General features: G+C 37.6%; 1 protein-coding gene across 7 annotated transcripts in view; it reads right to left on the bottom strand.

The window, feature by feature from the left end:
• Positions 1 to 17,906, bottom strand: part of LOC123500151 (N-acetylglucosamine-6-sulfatase-like) — a 298,128-nt gene that overhangs the window by 103,904 nt on the left and 176,318 nt on the right. For all 7 annotated transcript variants that reach the window (XM_045248838.1, XM_045248837.1, XM_045248834.1 and 4 more), the window contains one exon: positions 6,410 to 6,567. In XM_045248838.1, the coding sequence (XP_045104773.1) occupies positions 6,410 to 6,567 (158 nt within the window). The remainder of the gene's footprint in view (positions 1 to 6,409; positions 6,568 to 17,906) is intronic.

Genomic DNA, 17,906 nt, shown 5'->3' with positions numbered 1-17,906 from the left:
GTCACAACCTGGAGACTTTCCATTTTTCATTTTTGAGATTGCATCATCCAATTCTTCCTCCGTTATATTATCCTCATTTGCGAGATCTTCTTCTTGGTCATGGTTTAATACTGGTTCTTCCTGTTCTTCTGGTTTTATATTTAGTAATTCTTCAAAATATGTGGTCCATTTTTCATTTATTTTTTCAGGTTTTGTTATAATTTCTCCATTACTGTTTTTCATATTTATCAAACCAGTTTCTTGTTTTCTATATGCTTTTGCAAGTCTGTATATTTTTTTCTTATCCTGAAGTACATCTTGTTCTAATTCTCTACCTCTCTCTTCCAACCATCTACTCTTAGCTTCCACTCTTGCCTAATTTACTTTTCCTCTTGCTTCCACATATTCCTGTCTTGTTTCTACTGTTCTTCTCTTCAACCAAACTCTAAGTTTCTTGGTCTTATCTCGTACCAGTTTCCTCAAGTCTTCAGACCACCATGGGGAGTGTTTCTTCTTACTACCCCCTACCCATTTTGTTCCTAATTTCTGTTCTGCAACTTCCTTAATTATGCTACTCACATCTTGCCACATAATTTCTTCTCTTTGTACGTATCCTTCTAATCTTTCAGTCAGTATTTTTCTTTTGTTTCTGGTTCTTTTAAACCTTCTATTTTTATCACCTTCCCTTTTTGTTTTATTGGGACAGTTACTTTTGGTATTTTCACTTCTCCTATAACAAGTCTGTGATCTGAATCCAAACTTACACCTGGGACAACTTTTGTTTTCTACAACTCTTTTATCTGAAGATATGAAGTAATCAATGACTAATTTTTTTATCAAACTCTCCTGTATTATTGTTCCATCAATATCTAGTGTACATATGTTGTTCTCTGTGTTTGAAAAACCCATTCATAATTTTCAAATCATTTCTTACTCAAAAGTCTATTAGCTTTTCTCCTTCTTCGTTCTTGTGTGGCTCACCAAATGGTCCAATGATTGTTTCAATTCCTCTTCTTTCATTTCCGACTCTAGCATTGAAGTCTCCCATCATGATGATTGTCTCTTCATGATTTGTTCTACAATTATCCTCTAACTTATTTAAAAACTCTTCTTTTACCTCTTCTGTGCGACCTTGTTGTGGTGCATAGATCTGAAAAAATGTGAATTTCCTATCTTTTACTTTGATCTTGATTTTCATTAGTCGTTCGTTTATCAATTTCACATCTTGGATGTGGGCTGATAACTTAGGCCCTACAATCATACCTAATCCATGTATTCTTCTTCCTTCTTCAACTCCTTTATACATCAAAACATATCCTTGTCTCAGTTCTCTTCCTTTTTCTTCTCCTCTATGTTTGATTTCTGCCAAGCCTAATATGTCAGTTTTTCTGTCTTCCATCAAGTCTAAAATCTCTTCTTCCTTTTGAGGTAGGTGGCAATATTTTTTGTTCCACATTTTATTTTAATATTTTCCTGATTCTTCTCCTTATGACTTTGCCATTATCGTCTTCTGTTTGTTCGTCTGTCCGAGGCTGGTCCTTAAGTGTTACAAGCAAATTCTAATCTACTACTGGCTTGCTGGGCTTGTCGTAGCTTCACCGCTGTCGTTAGCATAACTCAGGGAGCACTACGTGGAAGTGACAGTCGGAGCTAATGTGGACGAATCACGATATTATGAAAATCTGCAAAATTCAATTTTAGCGCATCTGAAAAGTCGTTATCGCGCACCCGTAGTAATAGTAGTAGTAGTAGTAGTAGTAGTAGTAGTAGTAGTAGTAGTAGTAATAGTAGTAGTAGTAATAGTAGTAGTAGTAATAGTAGAAGTACTAGTACCTATATTCCAACCACACACTGATGAATGTTTAAATGGAAGGAGGAGGAGGAAAAGGTAGAGAGGGGGAAGATAATGTTCATGAGGAGGAGGAGGAGGAGCCAGCAGCAAATCATCGCTATGTATTCACGTCACGTGATTTGAATAAGGGAGCTAATTCTAGTCACTCTGCTAATCACCACCACCACCACCACCACCCCTCAGTCTCGCACATGGTATTCTGTTGTTCAGGGCTGTTTTTTTTTGGAAAAATTTTGGGTTGAGGCACCAATTTAATTATTCTCTATTTATTCTTCATTTCTGTTATCGCGTTTTCCACTATCGCGCGTTTTTTTAGGCGCCAATTTCCCGTGATAACGGAGGGTTAGGTGTATGTTATCCTAATGAAAAAATTAACAAAAGGTATGTAATAAAACCCTATCATTCAAGCTAAAAGTATGTGCCTGAATTTTTCATACATTGAATATTAAATATTTCATCAGTTTAGAAAGATCAAATATATGTATATCATGTCGAAAGTTTGGGTACATGGCAACCGTTCCCCGACTCCAAAAGTTGCTGATGCGCAACTCTTGGTTCTTGCCTAGTTTCCTTTTCTTCCTTTTCTTCAATAACTGGAAGTGCAAGTGCAATGGTAGCATGAAGCACAGGTTGAAATATAAGCAGCATGGTTTTTTTCTGGTTTGTTTTGATTAGGCTTAATCTTGGTTGCTGAGCCGTTTACCTAGCATAGCAAGAATGCGACCAGCTTGTGTGTGATGATGTTCCTGGTTTTGCACTAAGAACCATGGCCCGCATTCCGTGTATCATAATAGGCGAGCATCTGGTTTAGACCAGTGTTGTTAAATCTCCGGTAAATATGCATGAAACACTCTGATTTTTATGTTGTGAAGTATTGGGAACATGTACATCAATATTAGACATTCATCCCCATTCTAGTCCCCAACCCCGCCATGCAATTATAATTGCAACTAAAACTTACGAGTGTTATTCTGGCATTATTATTTGCTCCATAACCTTCATTTTCCTGTGGCAAAGACACGTTATAATATGAAAGGTTTCCATGTTGTCAGATTTTTTCTATTTCATCTTTTGTTTTTGTTTTATGAATTTTTTTTTTCTAAATGTTTTTTTTTTTTTACTTTTTACCAAAAAAATATCAATACAAAATTACAGGTCAAAATAGCAACGTGAATTGAAAGAAGTATTTTTCTCCTTTTTAGTTTTTGTTTAATTGAAATCAAGCTAAAATTGGCTTTAAAATAGGTTTTAGAAGGGGAATAACTTATGTTTTGAGATACGGTCTGATAAAGTTTATCGATCGATCTTGATCCCGTTATAACACACTAGGAAGTTTATTCAGGTTTACTATAAGTTATATATTATCTACAATCTCATAATACAATTATATGTATATGAGGCTCCTAGTCCCTTCCTGTCAATGATATGTTGGTTGTGAAGAGGCTTTTCTTCCAACGTCCAGCTTTCACTTTTTCTGGTTAAGAGGTGTTCTTGAAGTTACATGTTGCGTAGTGCATAGCTATGGTTTCTCGTATACACCAGGCTCGAAACTGTAGTCAAAGGCAGGCAGGATCTGGGCATAAAATAAGAGAGGAAAGAAGATGTTTCAGCCTCCTTTTCATCAGCATGACAAGCTTGTCGTCACTTTCCACATCTTAATTTCCTTTCCCAATATATTGTAGAAGAGCTTCTCTAATTGTGAGTAATGAGGCCTTTTCTTCTTCATTTCCTTGTCTTTGTTCTGCTGAGATGTGGTGAGCTGTTGTGTGGCGGTGGTGAGGGTGGTGGTGGTGGGTGACGCGAGGATGTGCACTGAAGCATTTGAGGTGTCAGGTTCAACACGCTCTTTTTATTCTTTGAGTTTCCATACTCATATTCCAGGCCTTATTCCTCTGTTTATTCCTTTTAAACAGCTGTCCCATGGTTGGCAGTAGGTGAAAAGCAGGATGCAGTAAATAAATTACATGCTGTTTAGCAGAGTGAAGGGCGGATAGTGAGAAACGCAGCAACTACCTCTTTCTCTGAAAGCTTTCCCCCTACTGAGTCTCACTGGCGTCTTGATTGATGCCACTCATAGACTTTCAGTGTTGCCGTAATATGTCCACCAAAAAAAAGTTAATATTTTGCCTTTCTTTCGTAGTTTTTGAGAAAAAAAATCTGATTCTGCTGATGTAAACAAATGCATGTGGTTGAGTATGGGACCTCTAAATGGCATTCAAACAGAAACTAATGCATGTTTCGCCATAAAACTTCGTGAAATAATAGCTAACGTGGATACCTACCACATTTTTGTTTTACAAAAAAACATTATTTTTCATATTTTTCGGTCTCTAAACTGGACATCCCCCTTAAACCGACGCTACCCTGTGTGATATAAATGAAGCTTTTAATAGTACAGGTAACTATTGATTTACACATGCTTAATTTATGCGGTTTTGTTAATACACGACCGAAAAAATATTATAATTAATTAAATTTGCGCAATAGGTTTGTTTAACTATTTGGCCCACATCCCACATCCCCTCTATTATCTATTGTTTCTTATGAGTATTACATGTTTGTTTTATGCAAATTTTGAAATTTGAGTTACCTGTACTGATTTAATCTAAGTTGGTATTTTAGAGGTTACAGTGATGTTTTGGGGGGTCTAGGCTGGAGATTGGTCCCTATCCCCCCTAATTCTTAAGTATCTTATGGGAAAAATTGCTTCATGATTAGAATAAGCGCTGATTCGACCGATGAAAAACCGTCCTAACCCCTTCAAATTGCAAGGATCCCCTGTGTAATATATATATATATATATATATATATATATATATATATATATATATATATATATATATATATATATATATATACACATGTTTTATTTGCCTTATGAGTCCATAACCACAAAAGAATGCAGGGAATAATAGGGGGTGGGATGGAGGGAAGCATGGGAGAAATCTTCTGAAGTTACTCCTGAAAACGTTTTCTATGAAAGTGCTCGCTCCTAACAGATGGCAGCACCGCTGCTGTCCTCCAAGCTTTAACCCACACCATAACTTCCTTCTTGTATATTCCTTGCTATAGACCCTCTGCTGGGAAGAGGTTAATGGTAATATGAAAACAGCTTACACAAAAAAGACAGCCTGTAAAAGCTAGTACAACACTGGTATCCGATTCAACCTCGCCTACTCTAGGGTCAACACAACTGTTGAGTTCATCAAGTTCTGCTCACTAATCAATCAGTTCCACCAGTCCCAGACTCTAAAATCTCAAATGGCGTGTTTTCTGGTTTCAAATCCTTTGAGTATGAGATTTGTAGTGAGGAAAGAGACATTCAGGAGGATGTTTATCAGGGCAATATTTTGCTCCAGAGTGCAAAAAAAAAAAAAAAAATGACAAGCAGGTTGGAACTATGAAGAAGTATTTGTTTGATAATGGCATAAGAGAAAGAAATAAAGACATTTCAGAAGATAATACTAAAAGAAGTAGTAATTGCCATCCATCAACTCCTGTGGAATGTAACACAGATGTTGGAGGCATTGAAGTCTGACTTCAGTCTGAAAGAAGTCAGCAAGGACATCATCAAAGCTGATATGATCATCTTCAAGTCTCTTATGGTAGCAGACAAAGTTACTCAGGATGAAGGAAACTTGGTTGTGGCTCATGAAGAGGCTATATAATCAATGGTGCTTTGGCATTGTTCAGTAATGCTTAATAAATCATTGACCAACAGACACATCAAGCAAGAAATTAATCTTTTCTTTTTTTCTATTTTATGTATGAAGGGAATGGCCAAGGATAACAAAAAACTAATAAAAAAATGGATGGCTGTTTCTTAAGGAAATTAAAGTCCTAAACAAAAGTTTAGTTGGAACAAGTGGGGTCGTTGTGTTAGGTGATGGAGATATGAAGAGGAGAGGAAGAACAATGGTTTTGGTGTGCACATGGAAGGTTTCTGGAGGGTTATTAAGGAAAAAGCTGTGGGGAGCAGTCTAACTGTTTGTGAGGTGGATAGAGCTAGATTTTGGGCTCCACTGTGTGGATAAAAAGGGATTTGTCAGTATGATGTTGGTGAGATGGATGAATTGTGATTGTTTGGTTGTTATCACTTCTGCATGTGCTATTGTTGATGTTGCTGTTGATGAATTGGTATTTGTGCCAACTGGTAAATTGTTTGGAGCTACCAGTAAATGCCAGTGGCCAAAAAATGAGGACTAAGAACTAAAGGTAATTATGAGTGTCTGTGAGGATGATTAACAGGAATTTTCCTTTACTTTGGCTGCTTCCTAGAATTCATAATACATGATTTCAGTATGATAAGTGAATGTGCTTTGATTGTCTTTCATGATTGTATGAATATCAAAGAGGTATAATTAATCAAATAGCAGATTAAAGTATAGGAATATATATGAGAAAGAAGTGGAAGATAAATGAAATGAGAAAAATGGAAACTGATATTTCATGACCACCTGCTTGAAAAACATTTTCAGGAGTAGTAAGGCATCACATATAAAACTGAGATTCTCCCATGAAGAAGATAATATAATTGTATAAACAATAAAGAAGTTCAAAAAAGGTTAAGAAAAATACCTGCTCGGACAACAAAGGGGACTTGCAACAAAAGCATTGGTGAAGGTGAGCCCTTGTTCTGCTACAAGCATTTTGGTGTGCTGCATGGGCCACATTCCTTCCAGCACAACATCCTGGTCATCCGTGAGGATCAAGACGAAGCTGGGACGTTGGTCCATCTGTTAAATCATGGAAATACAGCTTCATACAGATGAATCCATGGAGTACATAGTATTTCCATAAAAAAATATTAACTGCATTCCTTATCTTACACAGTACATCATAACATTTTTAGACATAAAAATGTACTTTTCACTTGCTTCTTCTATTACATTCACAATGCCCCTTATCCATCCAGCCATCTATTCCCATATTAAAAAAAAACTTGTATTCTACCTCTGGCAACTTATAGCAACCATGCCTCCCTCAGCTGAGACCATCTTTATTTCTTGAGGCAATGATAAAAAGCAGGGAGGATGGGTTGGTAATGTACATAATTATATAAGAAGCAAGTAAGTGAAAAAAAAAAATCATGTCTGAAAATGTCATATATTTCAGATAGAAGGAGCTTCTTATATCAACAGATTTCCACGATAGAATGTGAGTCATGCCATAAGTGTGGAATATGACAAAAAGTGAAAGGTCCACATTATAAATACATGTTACAAATATATTTAGGGTCTAAAGACATATGAATGTTGAGGAGACTGCATCCTGGCTCTAATAAACCATGAGTATTGGTGCATGAGAGAGCAGTGCAAGGTGATAGAGAGAGCAAAAACAGCATAAGGAACTACCCCATGGAGCTTCCTTTGGGATTTTCCTTGTTAATCAAAAGTCTGGTGTTTAGATGCATTTGTTGAGAAATGCAAAACCATAAAATACCCAATAACACAAACTAGAGAAAGCTTGACACATAAGGCACTTGCTGACTTGAGAGATGATCAAGTTGATTGAGAAGTTAGCTCACCTCCAAGCAGCAACTACTGGACTGAGGACAGAGATATCTTCCTGTTTCTCAATGTCTCTCAAGGACTGAAAGAGTCTCCTAGAAGACTGCTTCTAATATGGATGTAATGTAACTGTTCTTCCATAGAAGCATAAAAGTAGCAATATCTATGGTATCATGAGCTTGGACCTAAAACAAGAGGCTTAAATCCTCAGAAAAAGACTTGTGGGCTGTCTTAATTGTATCATGAAGGGAAAAGAGATATTCCTGTTTTAGATATGTGCTTTTGGGATCTTGTCCCAAAGCCAAAAGATTCCTAGATCCGGAAGTGGAACACGTTGTGATAAGATGGCCCACACCAGACAAAGTAGGCTCTCTTCATCCTCTCTATCCTTGACTAAGGAAAAACAAAATTGTGAATACAGAACTATCAAAGAATGTGGTTAACCCTCAAACGGGAATGTGACTGCCATTTTTCACACACACCAGACTCCAAAGTCTATTGGTCTGAATTGAGTGTCTCATGGTCATCACATCTAGAGGAGGATAGACAGGCTCCTTGCTGGCAATATTCTTTCCTTCCTAAGTAAAGGAAGGTGGACCCACAAAGTCTGTTTGTGAAATATTGACTCATGAACATACATAGGGGGGAAAACATTGTTTACAGGCCTGTATATGTGATATACAGGGCCTTAGCACCTATAACTCATGCTAAATATGTTCTCTGGGATTTGATAAGAGTCTTGGTACAGTTATTCTCTCATTCTACATGTGTGTAATACATATTATTATTTTACCTTCTGATATTTTTGACAGGTAAATTTGGCATGTCACATCCCTCTGGATTGTCTAATGAGAGAATACAACAGCTGTTGGCTGATCAATCTGTATATCTCACTGGTGAAATAGCATTCGCTGAAGCCTATTAGCCGGTCACAGCCAATTTTTTTTTCTTTTTTATAGAAAATCACATTTTCAGGAATCAGCTTTGTATTATTCAAAGCCCCACAATTTACGTGGAGAGCATACAATTTATAAATAATTTTGAAATAATGGTTTTAGTAATATGTTTAAGCAAAAGTTATCATAATAATCCATGTTGTGGGTATGCAGGTTATGCTTATTTGTTTATTTACCTGTTTATTTTTCAAAATCAGAAACAAAAATTGTTAATTTTCATTTAGTCAGAGCACCACAATTGGGAAGCAAATTAAGAATTATACACTAGAGATATATCGATACCAGAATTTTGGCCGATTCCGATACCGATACCGATACCACCTAATTGGGCCTATACCGATACTACTACCGGTACCAATACTACTACTTATACTTATAGTGATTACTGCACTGGACACCAGGATGAGTTGGTGGACGGCGAGCGTTATCAGATGGGAGGCTTTGTTTTGGGGGATACTGTAAGTCCTTCTGAGAACGTTTATGAAATAGGAGCAATTCTAGAAGCTTTTTGAAGCCATTTGCAAAGGTAAATTACTCAATAATTGGAATGAATATCTTCTCAGTCTTCTGATTCTTGTCAGTTATTTTAAATTCTTACTTCTTACTCCTTTAGCGACCATTTGGTTTTGTACATTTCCATTATTAATTCTATTGACGATATTTTGGCGATCAAAAATATTTTCAAAATTATTAAAATTGTAAAACAGACACAAAATATTAGCAAAATAAACTCATTTTGTTGTGTATGTTTCTCTTTAATTAAATCTGACATCCTTTGATATCAATTCATTAGACCTTAGTAGACCAATTCAGAAAAATGAGCTTTCACCTTATCTTTTCAATTAAATAGAAAAAAGTTTAGTTTATTCTAAATTTCTAATGTATTGCCATGATCCTAAATAATTAATATGCAACAAATTATACACAATGCACATGATTACAAAACAGAATCATTACTTTATTAGCTATGGAATTTTTACATCCTTAGGTTAACACAAGTAACTCAAAAATTAAACTTGCATTAAAATCAATATACATTATAATTGTAAGATTAAATGAATACTTACCAAGTGTGAAGTTTCATCGTAATTTCACAAACAGTTTAACTGCGTCACTTAGGATTAAATGAGATGCCCGCATCACCCGCCACACGCCAGTCATTCAGAGTGTAGGTTTGAGGAAGCAGCAAAAAAGAGTAATAAATATAGCACATAAATTACCCAGTGATTTCCACATTCAACACTGTGTAGGCAGAGGGAAGGGAAGGGTGGGCATTTAATCCTAAGTGGTGCAGTTAAACTGTTCATGAAATTACGATCAAACTTCACACTTGGTAAGTATTCGTTTAATCTTACAATTTCACTTCACGATAGTCTAACAGCGTCACAACGGATTCAATGAGAGCTTTAGAGTGATTCATCAAACCTACAAGATATGTGCTTTGTGGATACTGTATATATATACATTTCAAAGCAATATATAGTTATTTGAGAGGTATACAACCTGAAACATGTATGTATGCATAAAACAAACACAGCAATCCCAAAGAGATGCTTTAATCAATTAACTCCAGAACAGAAAAATGGAAATACATTGGCTCAGAACAGTGCATAATTTTATACACACAAGAAAGGAGATAAACCTGACAAACAAGAACTTAAGACAACACAGCATTTGCAAACTGACAATGTTTATTCAGAGGTGTCCTGTAATATTTTGCAAAGGTTGATGCATTGGTCCAACCTACAGAGGACAAAATGGTGGATAGTGGGAGCTTCAGGGCTGCTTTACTGGATGAAGCTGATCTGATGGAATGAGGAGAAAACATAGAAAGATCAATGCCAGTAGCTCTCATTATATCCTTGGTCCAACGATGTAAAGTGTCCCTTGATGCCAATTTTATGGGTTGTTTCGTTGTTAAAAAAAATCTGGTAATATTCCTCTTTAAGCCTTTCGTTCTGTCAAGGTAGTGTAAACTAGTGGTGAAGACACATACGCGTCTGTCTGGTACATATGCTTCAAAGACTAGTTCTGACATATGATTACCGGGCCTAGATGTTTTGAGAGGATCTCCTATTCGGAACGAAATCCTAGAGTCTGAGATACTCATATTCCTTATGTCCAGTAAATGTAGTGCTTGACCCCGTTGGCCAGATGTTAGGAGCATAAGCATTGTTAATTTCCTCGATAACTGGATGAGTGATAAGTCTTTATCCCGGCCTAGACTCTTTAGGTGATCTAAAACCTATTCCGGATCCCAGGTGGATTGAAGGCGAGCAAGGGATGAATTTCTCCTTGAAAACCGCTTTCATAAACCTGCGAACTAAGAGGTGCCTCCCTGCAGGCTGACCATTGATAAAAGCTACTGTTGAGATAGCTGACCGGAGAGTGTTGATAGAGCTATAACCTTGGCCTTTCTCTTTCTTAAACTCCAAAAACAAGTAATCAAGCAAAACATTTACAGGTGGTGAAAATGGATCAATTTCCCTCCCGCGACAAAATGACACCCATCTTTTGACATGTTTCCCATATTGTGCTTTTGTGCTCTTTCTCCACGAGTTAAGCAGAAACCTGGAAACCTCTGGCGAAAGGCCTTGATTTTGGAAGGCTTGCCTGATAAAACCATCGCTGCCAGGATTAACCCCTTCAATACGGTGACGCCTATGTAGGCATCATGAAGCCCCAGTGGCATATACGGTGACGCCTACGTAGGCGTCATATTTCTTTTCTGAGCTGTCTTCAGTTCAGTTGTCCCGTATAGTGTGTTGGATACCAATTACACACGCCGTATGCTGTCTTTGAAATCCTAGTGCTCCTCCCACTATCCTTGTCTCCACCAATCACTAAAGATAAGCTACATGCGTCCCGCCTTGTGTCTAAAATTACCCAATGGCATAGACTGTTCCCATCTCTCTCTCTCTCTCTCTCTCTCTCTCTCCTCCCCTCCCTCCCATTTCCTTTCCTCCTCCCCATCTCCCTTCCCTCCCTCCCCTCTCCTCTCGAAGATAAGTTACATGCGTCCCGCCTTGTAACATTCGTGAAAACACACACACACACACACACACACACTCATGGAGTAGAACTAGAAAAAGTAAAAAAGGAAAAGGACTTGGGAGTGACAATGGAAGAAAATAATCAACCGGTCAGCCATATTGATAGAATTTTCAGAGAGACGTATAATTTGCTAAGGAATATTGGAGTAGCATTTCACTATATGGACAAGGAAATGATGAAGAAATTGATAAGTACTAAAATAAGACCTAGATTGGAATATGCAGGAGTTGTGTGGACTCCCCATAAAAAGAAACACATAAGAAAATTAGAGAGACTACAAAAAATGGATACAAGAATGGTTCCAGAATTTAAAGGGATGGCATATGAGGAGAGACTAAAGGCAATGGATCTACCAACCTTGGAGCAGAGAAGAGAGAGGGATCTGATACAAGTTTATAAATTGATTAACGGAATGGATGAAGTGGATAATGAGAAACTGATCCTGAGAGAAGAATATGACTTTAGAAGCACAAGATCGCATAGTAAGAAACTAAGGAAGGACGATGTCTGAGAGATGTTAAAAAATTTAGTTTCCTGCAAAGATGTGTTGAGACTTGGAACAGTTTGAGTGAGGAAGTGGTATCAGCAAAGAGTGTACATAGTTTTAAAGAAAAATTGGATAAGTGTAGATATGGAGACGGGACCACACGAGCATAAAGCCCATGCCCTGTAAAACTACAACTAGGTAAATACAACTAGGTAAATACACACACACACACACACACACACACACACACACACACACACACACACACACACACACACACACACACACACACACACGGACACCGTCGATGGCGGATGTGGTCGCTGAGCTCCAGAGCAATCATCTCTAATTCTACAGTTACCATTGCCTAAGAGTAACCAAGGTGGGAAAGGAGCTTGTAATGTTTGTCCCGTCTCCATATAGTCATGTTAACTATTGATTAGCAAAATAATGTCCAGGGAAGGTGAATATAAACTGTAGCCTGCGTTTGAGCCATCAGCTGGTTTGTTTATATCTGCGCAACATGGCGGCCGTGAACTCGAAAGATGAATCAGACTTCACAGGATTCCAAGGAATAATGGAGAAGAGCGTTTATGTGAAGAAAATTCTGGAGTTGGAAGGTAAAATTGAAAAACTGTTTGAAAAGTATGGGGGCCTGGAAACGAGTTATGACAGTGTAATGAAAGAGTGTGCCGATATGAAGAAAGAAAATGAAATACTGAAAGAGGAAGTTAAGCTAATTAAAGTGAATTGCGACAAATGTGGAGAATCTCTAGGAAAAGTGATGGAGAAGCAGGCTGAATGGAAAAAAAGTCAGGAAGTAGAAAGAAAGGAGGTAAATTACAAAGTTGCAAGTCTGGAAAAGGAAATCAAAGAGTCTGGGGAGAAAACTTTGGGCCTTGCTGAAATTATAGATCAACAGATCATAGAAGAGAAGATTGCTGAGAAAGTGGTGAAGGTTATTAAGTCAAATGAGACATTGGTGAGGGAAACTGTAGACAAAAAGAGATGTGTGGTGATATTTGGTGTGGAGGAGGATAAGACACCGAGTAAAATGGAGAGAGAAAAACATAAAAAGGTGATAAATAATATCATTAATGTGGTGCAGGAGGAGGAAAAGACCTAGTACAAGAAATAGAGGACTTCCATAGAATTGGAAAGTTCACAGGAGAAGGTATGAGGCCAATAAGAATCAAACTTAAGTCACAAAAGGATGTAGATGAATTGGTGGAGAAGTCATGGAGGCTAGCCCAGCAGGAAACAACAAGGAAGATTTGGTTGAGAAGAGATCTCGGTGAAAAGGAAAGAGAAATGTTAAATGAGTTGAGAAAGGAGGCTTTGAAAAAAATGAAGAGAGGACAGAAGAGGAGAAGAAAGAGTTTTTCTGGAGAATCTTGGATATGAGACTGAGGAAGTGGTTCATAACCCAGAAAAGTACAGCAAGAAAGGACTAAAGAAACTTACGTATGAGCGAAATGTAATGTATTCCAACATAAATGGAGTGATATCGGGATTTTAGAACTCAACGATTACTTGAGGGACAAGAACCCAGATATTGTGGGTCTTACTGAAACAAAACTGAGAGAGGAGAAGACCTGATGATGGTTGGAGAAGGGAAATATAATGTTTGGAAAAGAAATAGAGTAGGTAAGATGGGAGGAGGAGTGATGTTGCTGGTTAAAAAAGATATAAAGGTGGATCAAGTGAAAGAAGGTATGGGAAAGGCAGAAGTGCTAAAGATCAGAGCAGAAACTAATGAAGGAAAAAGAGGCACTACATAGTGGTGTACGTACCACCTAAGACAAATGCATGGTCAGTACAGGAATATGAAGAAATGATAAGTGATACAGGAACATGTCTGGAAGAAATGTTGGGTGGCTGTGAACGAACTATAATGATGGGAGATTTTAATTGTAAAGAGGTGTGTTGGGAGGACTGGTCAATGGAAGGATCAGAGACAACATGGGAAATACACTATTGACACTGGCAATGGAAAATGTGTTAACTCAGTGGGTCAAAGAAGATACTAGGTTTGGAGGAGAGGGAGCATCGTCAAGACTGGACTTGGTCTTTAGTACAGAGCCAATGGTCATTGAGGAGATGAGGGTGGAGTGCCCTTTAGCAAAGAGTGATCATGCAGTTTTGGAGTTCAAGGTGATAGATGAAGAGAAATCTAGAAGAAATGAAGAATATAAAGTGGGAAGATGGAATTATGCCAAGACAGATTTTGGAAACCTAAAGAAATTCTTTCAAGAGACAAATTGGATGAAATTCAAGAGTGCTAAGGAGCAAATGAAAAGTGGAAGGAATTTATAAAAATATACAAAGAAGGTGAGAAAAATTTGTACCAATAAGACAACATAGAGAAGTTGGAAAGCAGGACTGGTTTAACGATAGATGTGAAAAGGCTAGAACAAGAAAAGAGGATGCATGGAAGAGGTGGAGAAGGAAAAGACGGATTAAGCAGTGGGAAAGTTACAAAAGAGCAAGAAATGAATATGTGTTGATTAGAAGAGAAGAAAGAAAGAAACAAGAAAAGGATATAATTGATAAATGTAAAGACCAACCAAGGCTTTTTACAGACATGTGAACAACAACATCAAAAATAGAGAAAGTATTGAAAGTTTAGAAGTAAATGGAGTATGCAGTGAGGATCCCAGGAAATGGCAGAGGCTATGAATGGATGCTTTCGGAAGGTATTCACAAAGGAGACTGCTTTTGACAAACCACTGGTAATGGAACAGAAAGGGATTATGAAGGAGTTTCAAGTAACTGTGGAGGAGATCAAGAATATGATGGGGAGTTTAGAAGTGAGAAAAGCTGTGGGACCTGATGGGGTATCAGGATGGATTTTAAGAGAATGCAGGAGCAACTGGCAGAAAAAGTTTGTGAAGTAATTGATGCCTCATTAAGGGAAGGTGTAGTGCCCCAAGACTGGAAAAGAGCTAACATTGTCCCAATTTATAAATCAGGTAACAAGAGAGACCCATTGAACTATAGACCAGTGTCACTTACAAGTGTGGTAGCTAAGATGTGTGAGAGGGTGGTGAAGAATAGATGGACAGACTTCTTGGAGAAAAATGACATACTTTGTGAGTGTCAATTTGGTTTTAGAAAAGGGCGTTCATGCACGACAAACCTGATATGTTACTATTCGAGGGTGATAGATGTAATACAGGAAAGAGATGGTTGGGCTGATGGAATATATCTGGATTTAAAAAAGGCCTTTGATAAGGTACCACACCGGAGACTGATCTGGAAACTTGAAATGGTAGGAGGAGTGCATGGCAGTTTACTAAAATGGATGGAAGACTTTTGGTAGGAAGAGAAATGAGAACAATAATTAAGGACAGACCATCAGAATGGGGCTTGGTGGAGAGTGGAGTTCCACAGGGATCAGTGTTGGCACCAGTAATGTTCGCGGTCTACATAAATGACATGGTGGATGGGGTGTCCAGTTATGTGAGCCTATTTGCAGACGATGCAAAATTGTTAAGAAAAGTGAGATGTGACAAAGATTGCGAACTACTCCAGGAAGACTTGGACAGAATATGGAAATGGAGCTGTACATGGCAAATGGAGTTCAACACGACAAAATGCAAGAAATTAGAGTTTGGCAAGAGTGAAAGAAGAATCAGGAGTATGTACAAGATAGGAAATGAAGACATAAAACCAGTCATGAAGAAAAAGACCTTGGGGTGACAATTACCAATGACCTATCGCCAGAGAGACATATAAACAAAATAATTGGAGAAGTATTGAACTTATTGAGGAACATAAGAGTGGCGTTCGTATATTTAGATGAAGAAATGATGAAGAAAATAATTACTGCAATGATAAGACCGAGGCTTGAATATGCAACAATACAGTGGGCTCGAACTTAAAGAAACACATAAGGAAACTAGAGAAAGTACAGAGGGCTGCAACAAAATGGTGCCTGACTTAAGAGATTTGACTTATGAAGACAGACTGAAAAGAATGCAACTTCCGACCCTGGAAAACAGAAGAGAAAGGGAGACCTGATAGCAATATACAGAGTGATGATTGGCATGGAAAAAATGGATAGGGAAGATCTGTGTATGTGGAATGAAAGAATGTCGAGAGGGCATGGGAAAAACTAAAATGGCCACTTATAGGAGAGATGTGAAAAATATAGCTTCCCTCATAGAAGGGTGGAAGCATGGAATAGTTTAGACGTGGAAGTGGTCAACGCAAGGAATATTCATGATTTTAAGAAAAGCTGGACATTAGTAGATATGGAGACGGGACAGTACGAGCATAGCTCTTTTCCCGTATGTTACAATTAGGTAAATACAATTAGGTAAATACACACACACACACAAAAACAACAAATTTTCTAATCTCTCTCTCTCTCTCTCTCTCTCTCTCTCTCTCTTTCTCCGAAGAGAGGTTTTATCTCTAATCTATTCCCAACTATTAAGAAAAATGGTTCAGCCAGGGTTATCTTGAATTTGAAAGAACTGAATGAACATATTACACACATACATTTTAAAATGAATTCCATCAAGGATGTGATTCAGTTAATTCAACCTAATTGTTTTTTCTGTACTATAGACTTCAAAGATGCATATTTTTCTGTGTTTATTACTCCAGGAGATAGGAAATGGCTCCAATTCTTTTGGAGGAATGACTGCTTTCAGTTTACGTGTTTTCCTCAGGGACTGACTTCTGTTCCTCGAGTTTTCACTAAATTATTAAAACCAGCCCTTTTCACCTCAGGACACTTGGGATTTGTGTAATTTCTTACATAGATGACTGCCTTTTTATTGCCTCATCAGCAGAGGAATTAAGGATCATGGAGGAGGGAGGTCGTCGGAGGACGAGTCACCACCCATGAAAACGTCTGGTGTGATTCCTGTGAACCCACTAGTGAATGGCTGTGGCTCACTAACACTTGCATTTTCAATAGATTCCTTATTTTCACCACCAATAAGCCTCTTTGGTGCCATTGAAAATTTGTAAATGAAAAAATACCGACAACGCAGAAGAATGTGGTTTTTCTCAAGACTGCAGCAGGACTGGGGATGCGTACCATTATACTGGAATATCGATAATTTCTTTTACTGGTAATAAGGTATCAGAACGGGACAATGGTGGCAGGGAGAGAGAGACAAGAGCTTTGTTTACAATCATGAGTGTGGCCGTTTGATTACTAAATATTTTCACCACTATTAAGCCTTTGGTGTTAATGTAAGTTTATAGATGAAAAGCTATAGACAGAACACACAAGAATGTTATTCTAGTATTATTGTTGCACAAATAACGGAGTCGGGGAGGGAGAGGCTAAGGAACCTTTGTTTACAACCATGTGATGTGTATGGACATTCGACTATCAGATATTTTTTCAAGTATTAAATCAAACTTTTGCATTTGAGTACAGGCAACCCCCACTTAACAAACAGGTTACGTTCCTAAAAAAAAAACTTGTTGCATTAATTTTTGTTAAGCAAACCAATTATAACAAGTTTGATGCCTGACTTGAAATTCCATTGAGAGTAAACAGAGCAAGAGTGCATCATAGTACAGTAAAAATTAAATGAAAGTAAAAATCATAAAGTTAAACATTTAAGCAGTTTAATTTAAGACTAAGTCATTATAATGTACACTAATGTATGTATGTAAGTAACTTTATAATGTTGATCTTAAATTTATGAAGGGAGGAAGAATGGAGCGGGAAAGACACTAGCCAGCAACCTGTGGAATGTAAACACATGGCGCATCATTGTACCACATACAAAACTTATGTAAAACATTTCCACAAGGCTTTCCATTTTATTAGAGATACCCAACATGGCTTTAGATCAGGGAGGTCCTGTCTTACAAATTTGCTAGATATCTTAGAATATATTACCAAGGAGTTAGATGATGGAAATAGCATAGACGTTATATATTTAGATTTTAGCAAGGCGTTTGATAAGGTACCGCATAGGAGGCTAGTGTACAAATTGAGACTACATGGGATAGGGGGTAGATTAGTTGATTGGATTAGTGAATGGCTTTCTGATAGGAAACAGAGAGTAGTATTAAATGGGGTAATGTCTGAATGG

The sequence above is a fragment of the Portunus trituberculatus genome, chromosome 50 (assembly GCF_017591435.1).
Source record: "Portunus trituberculatus isolate SZX2019 chromosome 50, ASM1759143v1, whole genome shotgun sequence".
In the NCBI taxonomy this organism is placed as follows: domain Eukaryota; kingdom Metazoa; phylum Arthropoda; class Malacostraca; order Decapoda; family Portunidae; genus Portunus; species Portunus trituberculatus.
The sequence above is the reverse complement of the archived record's forward strand: the minus strand, read 5'-3'. Positions and strand labels throughout refer to the sequence as shown.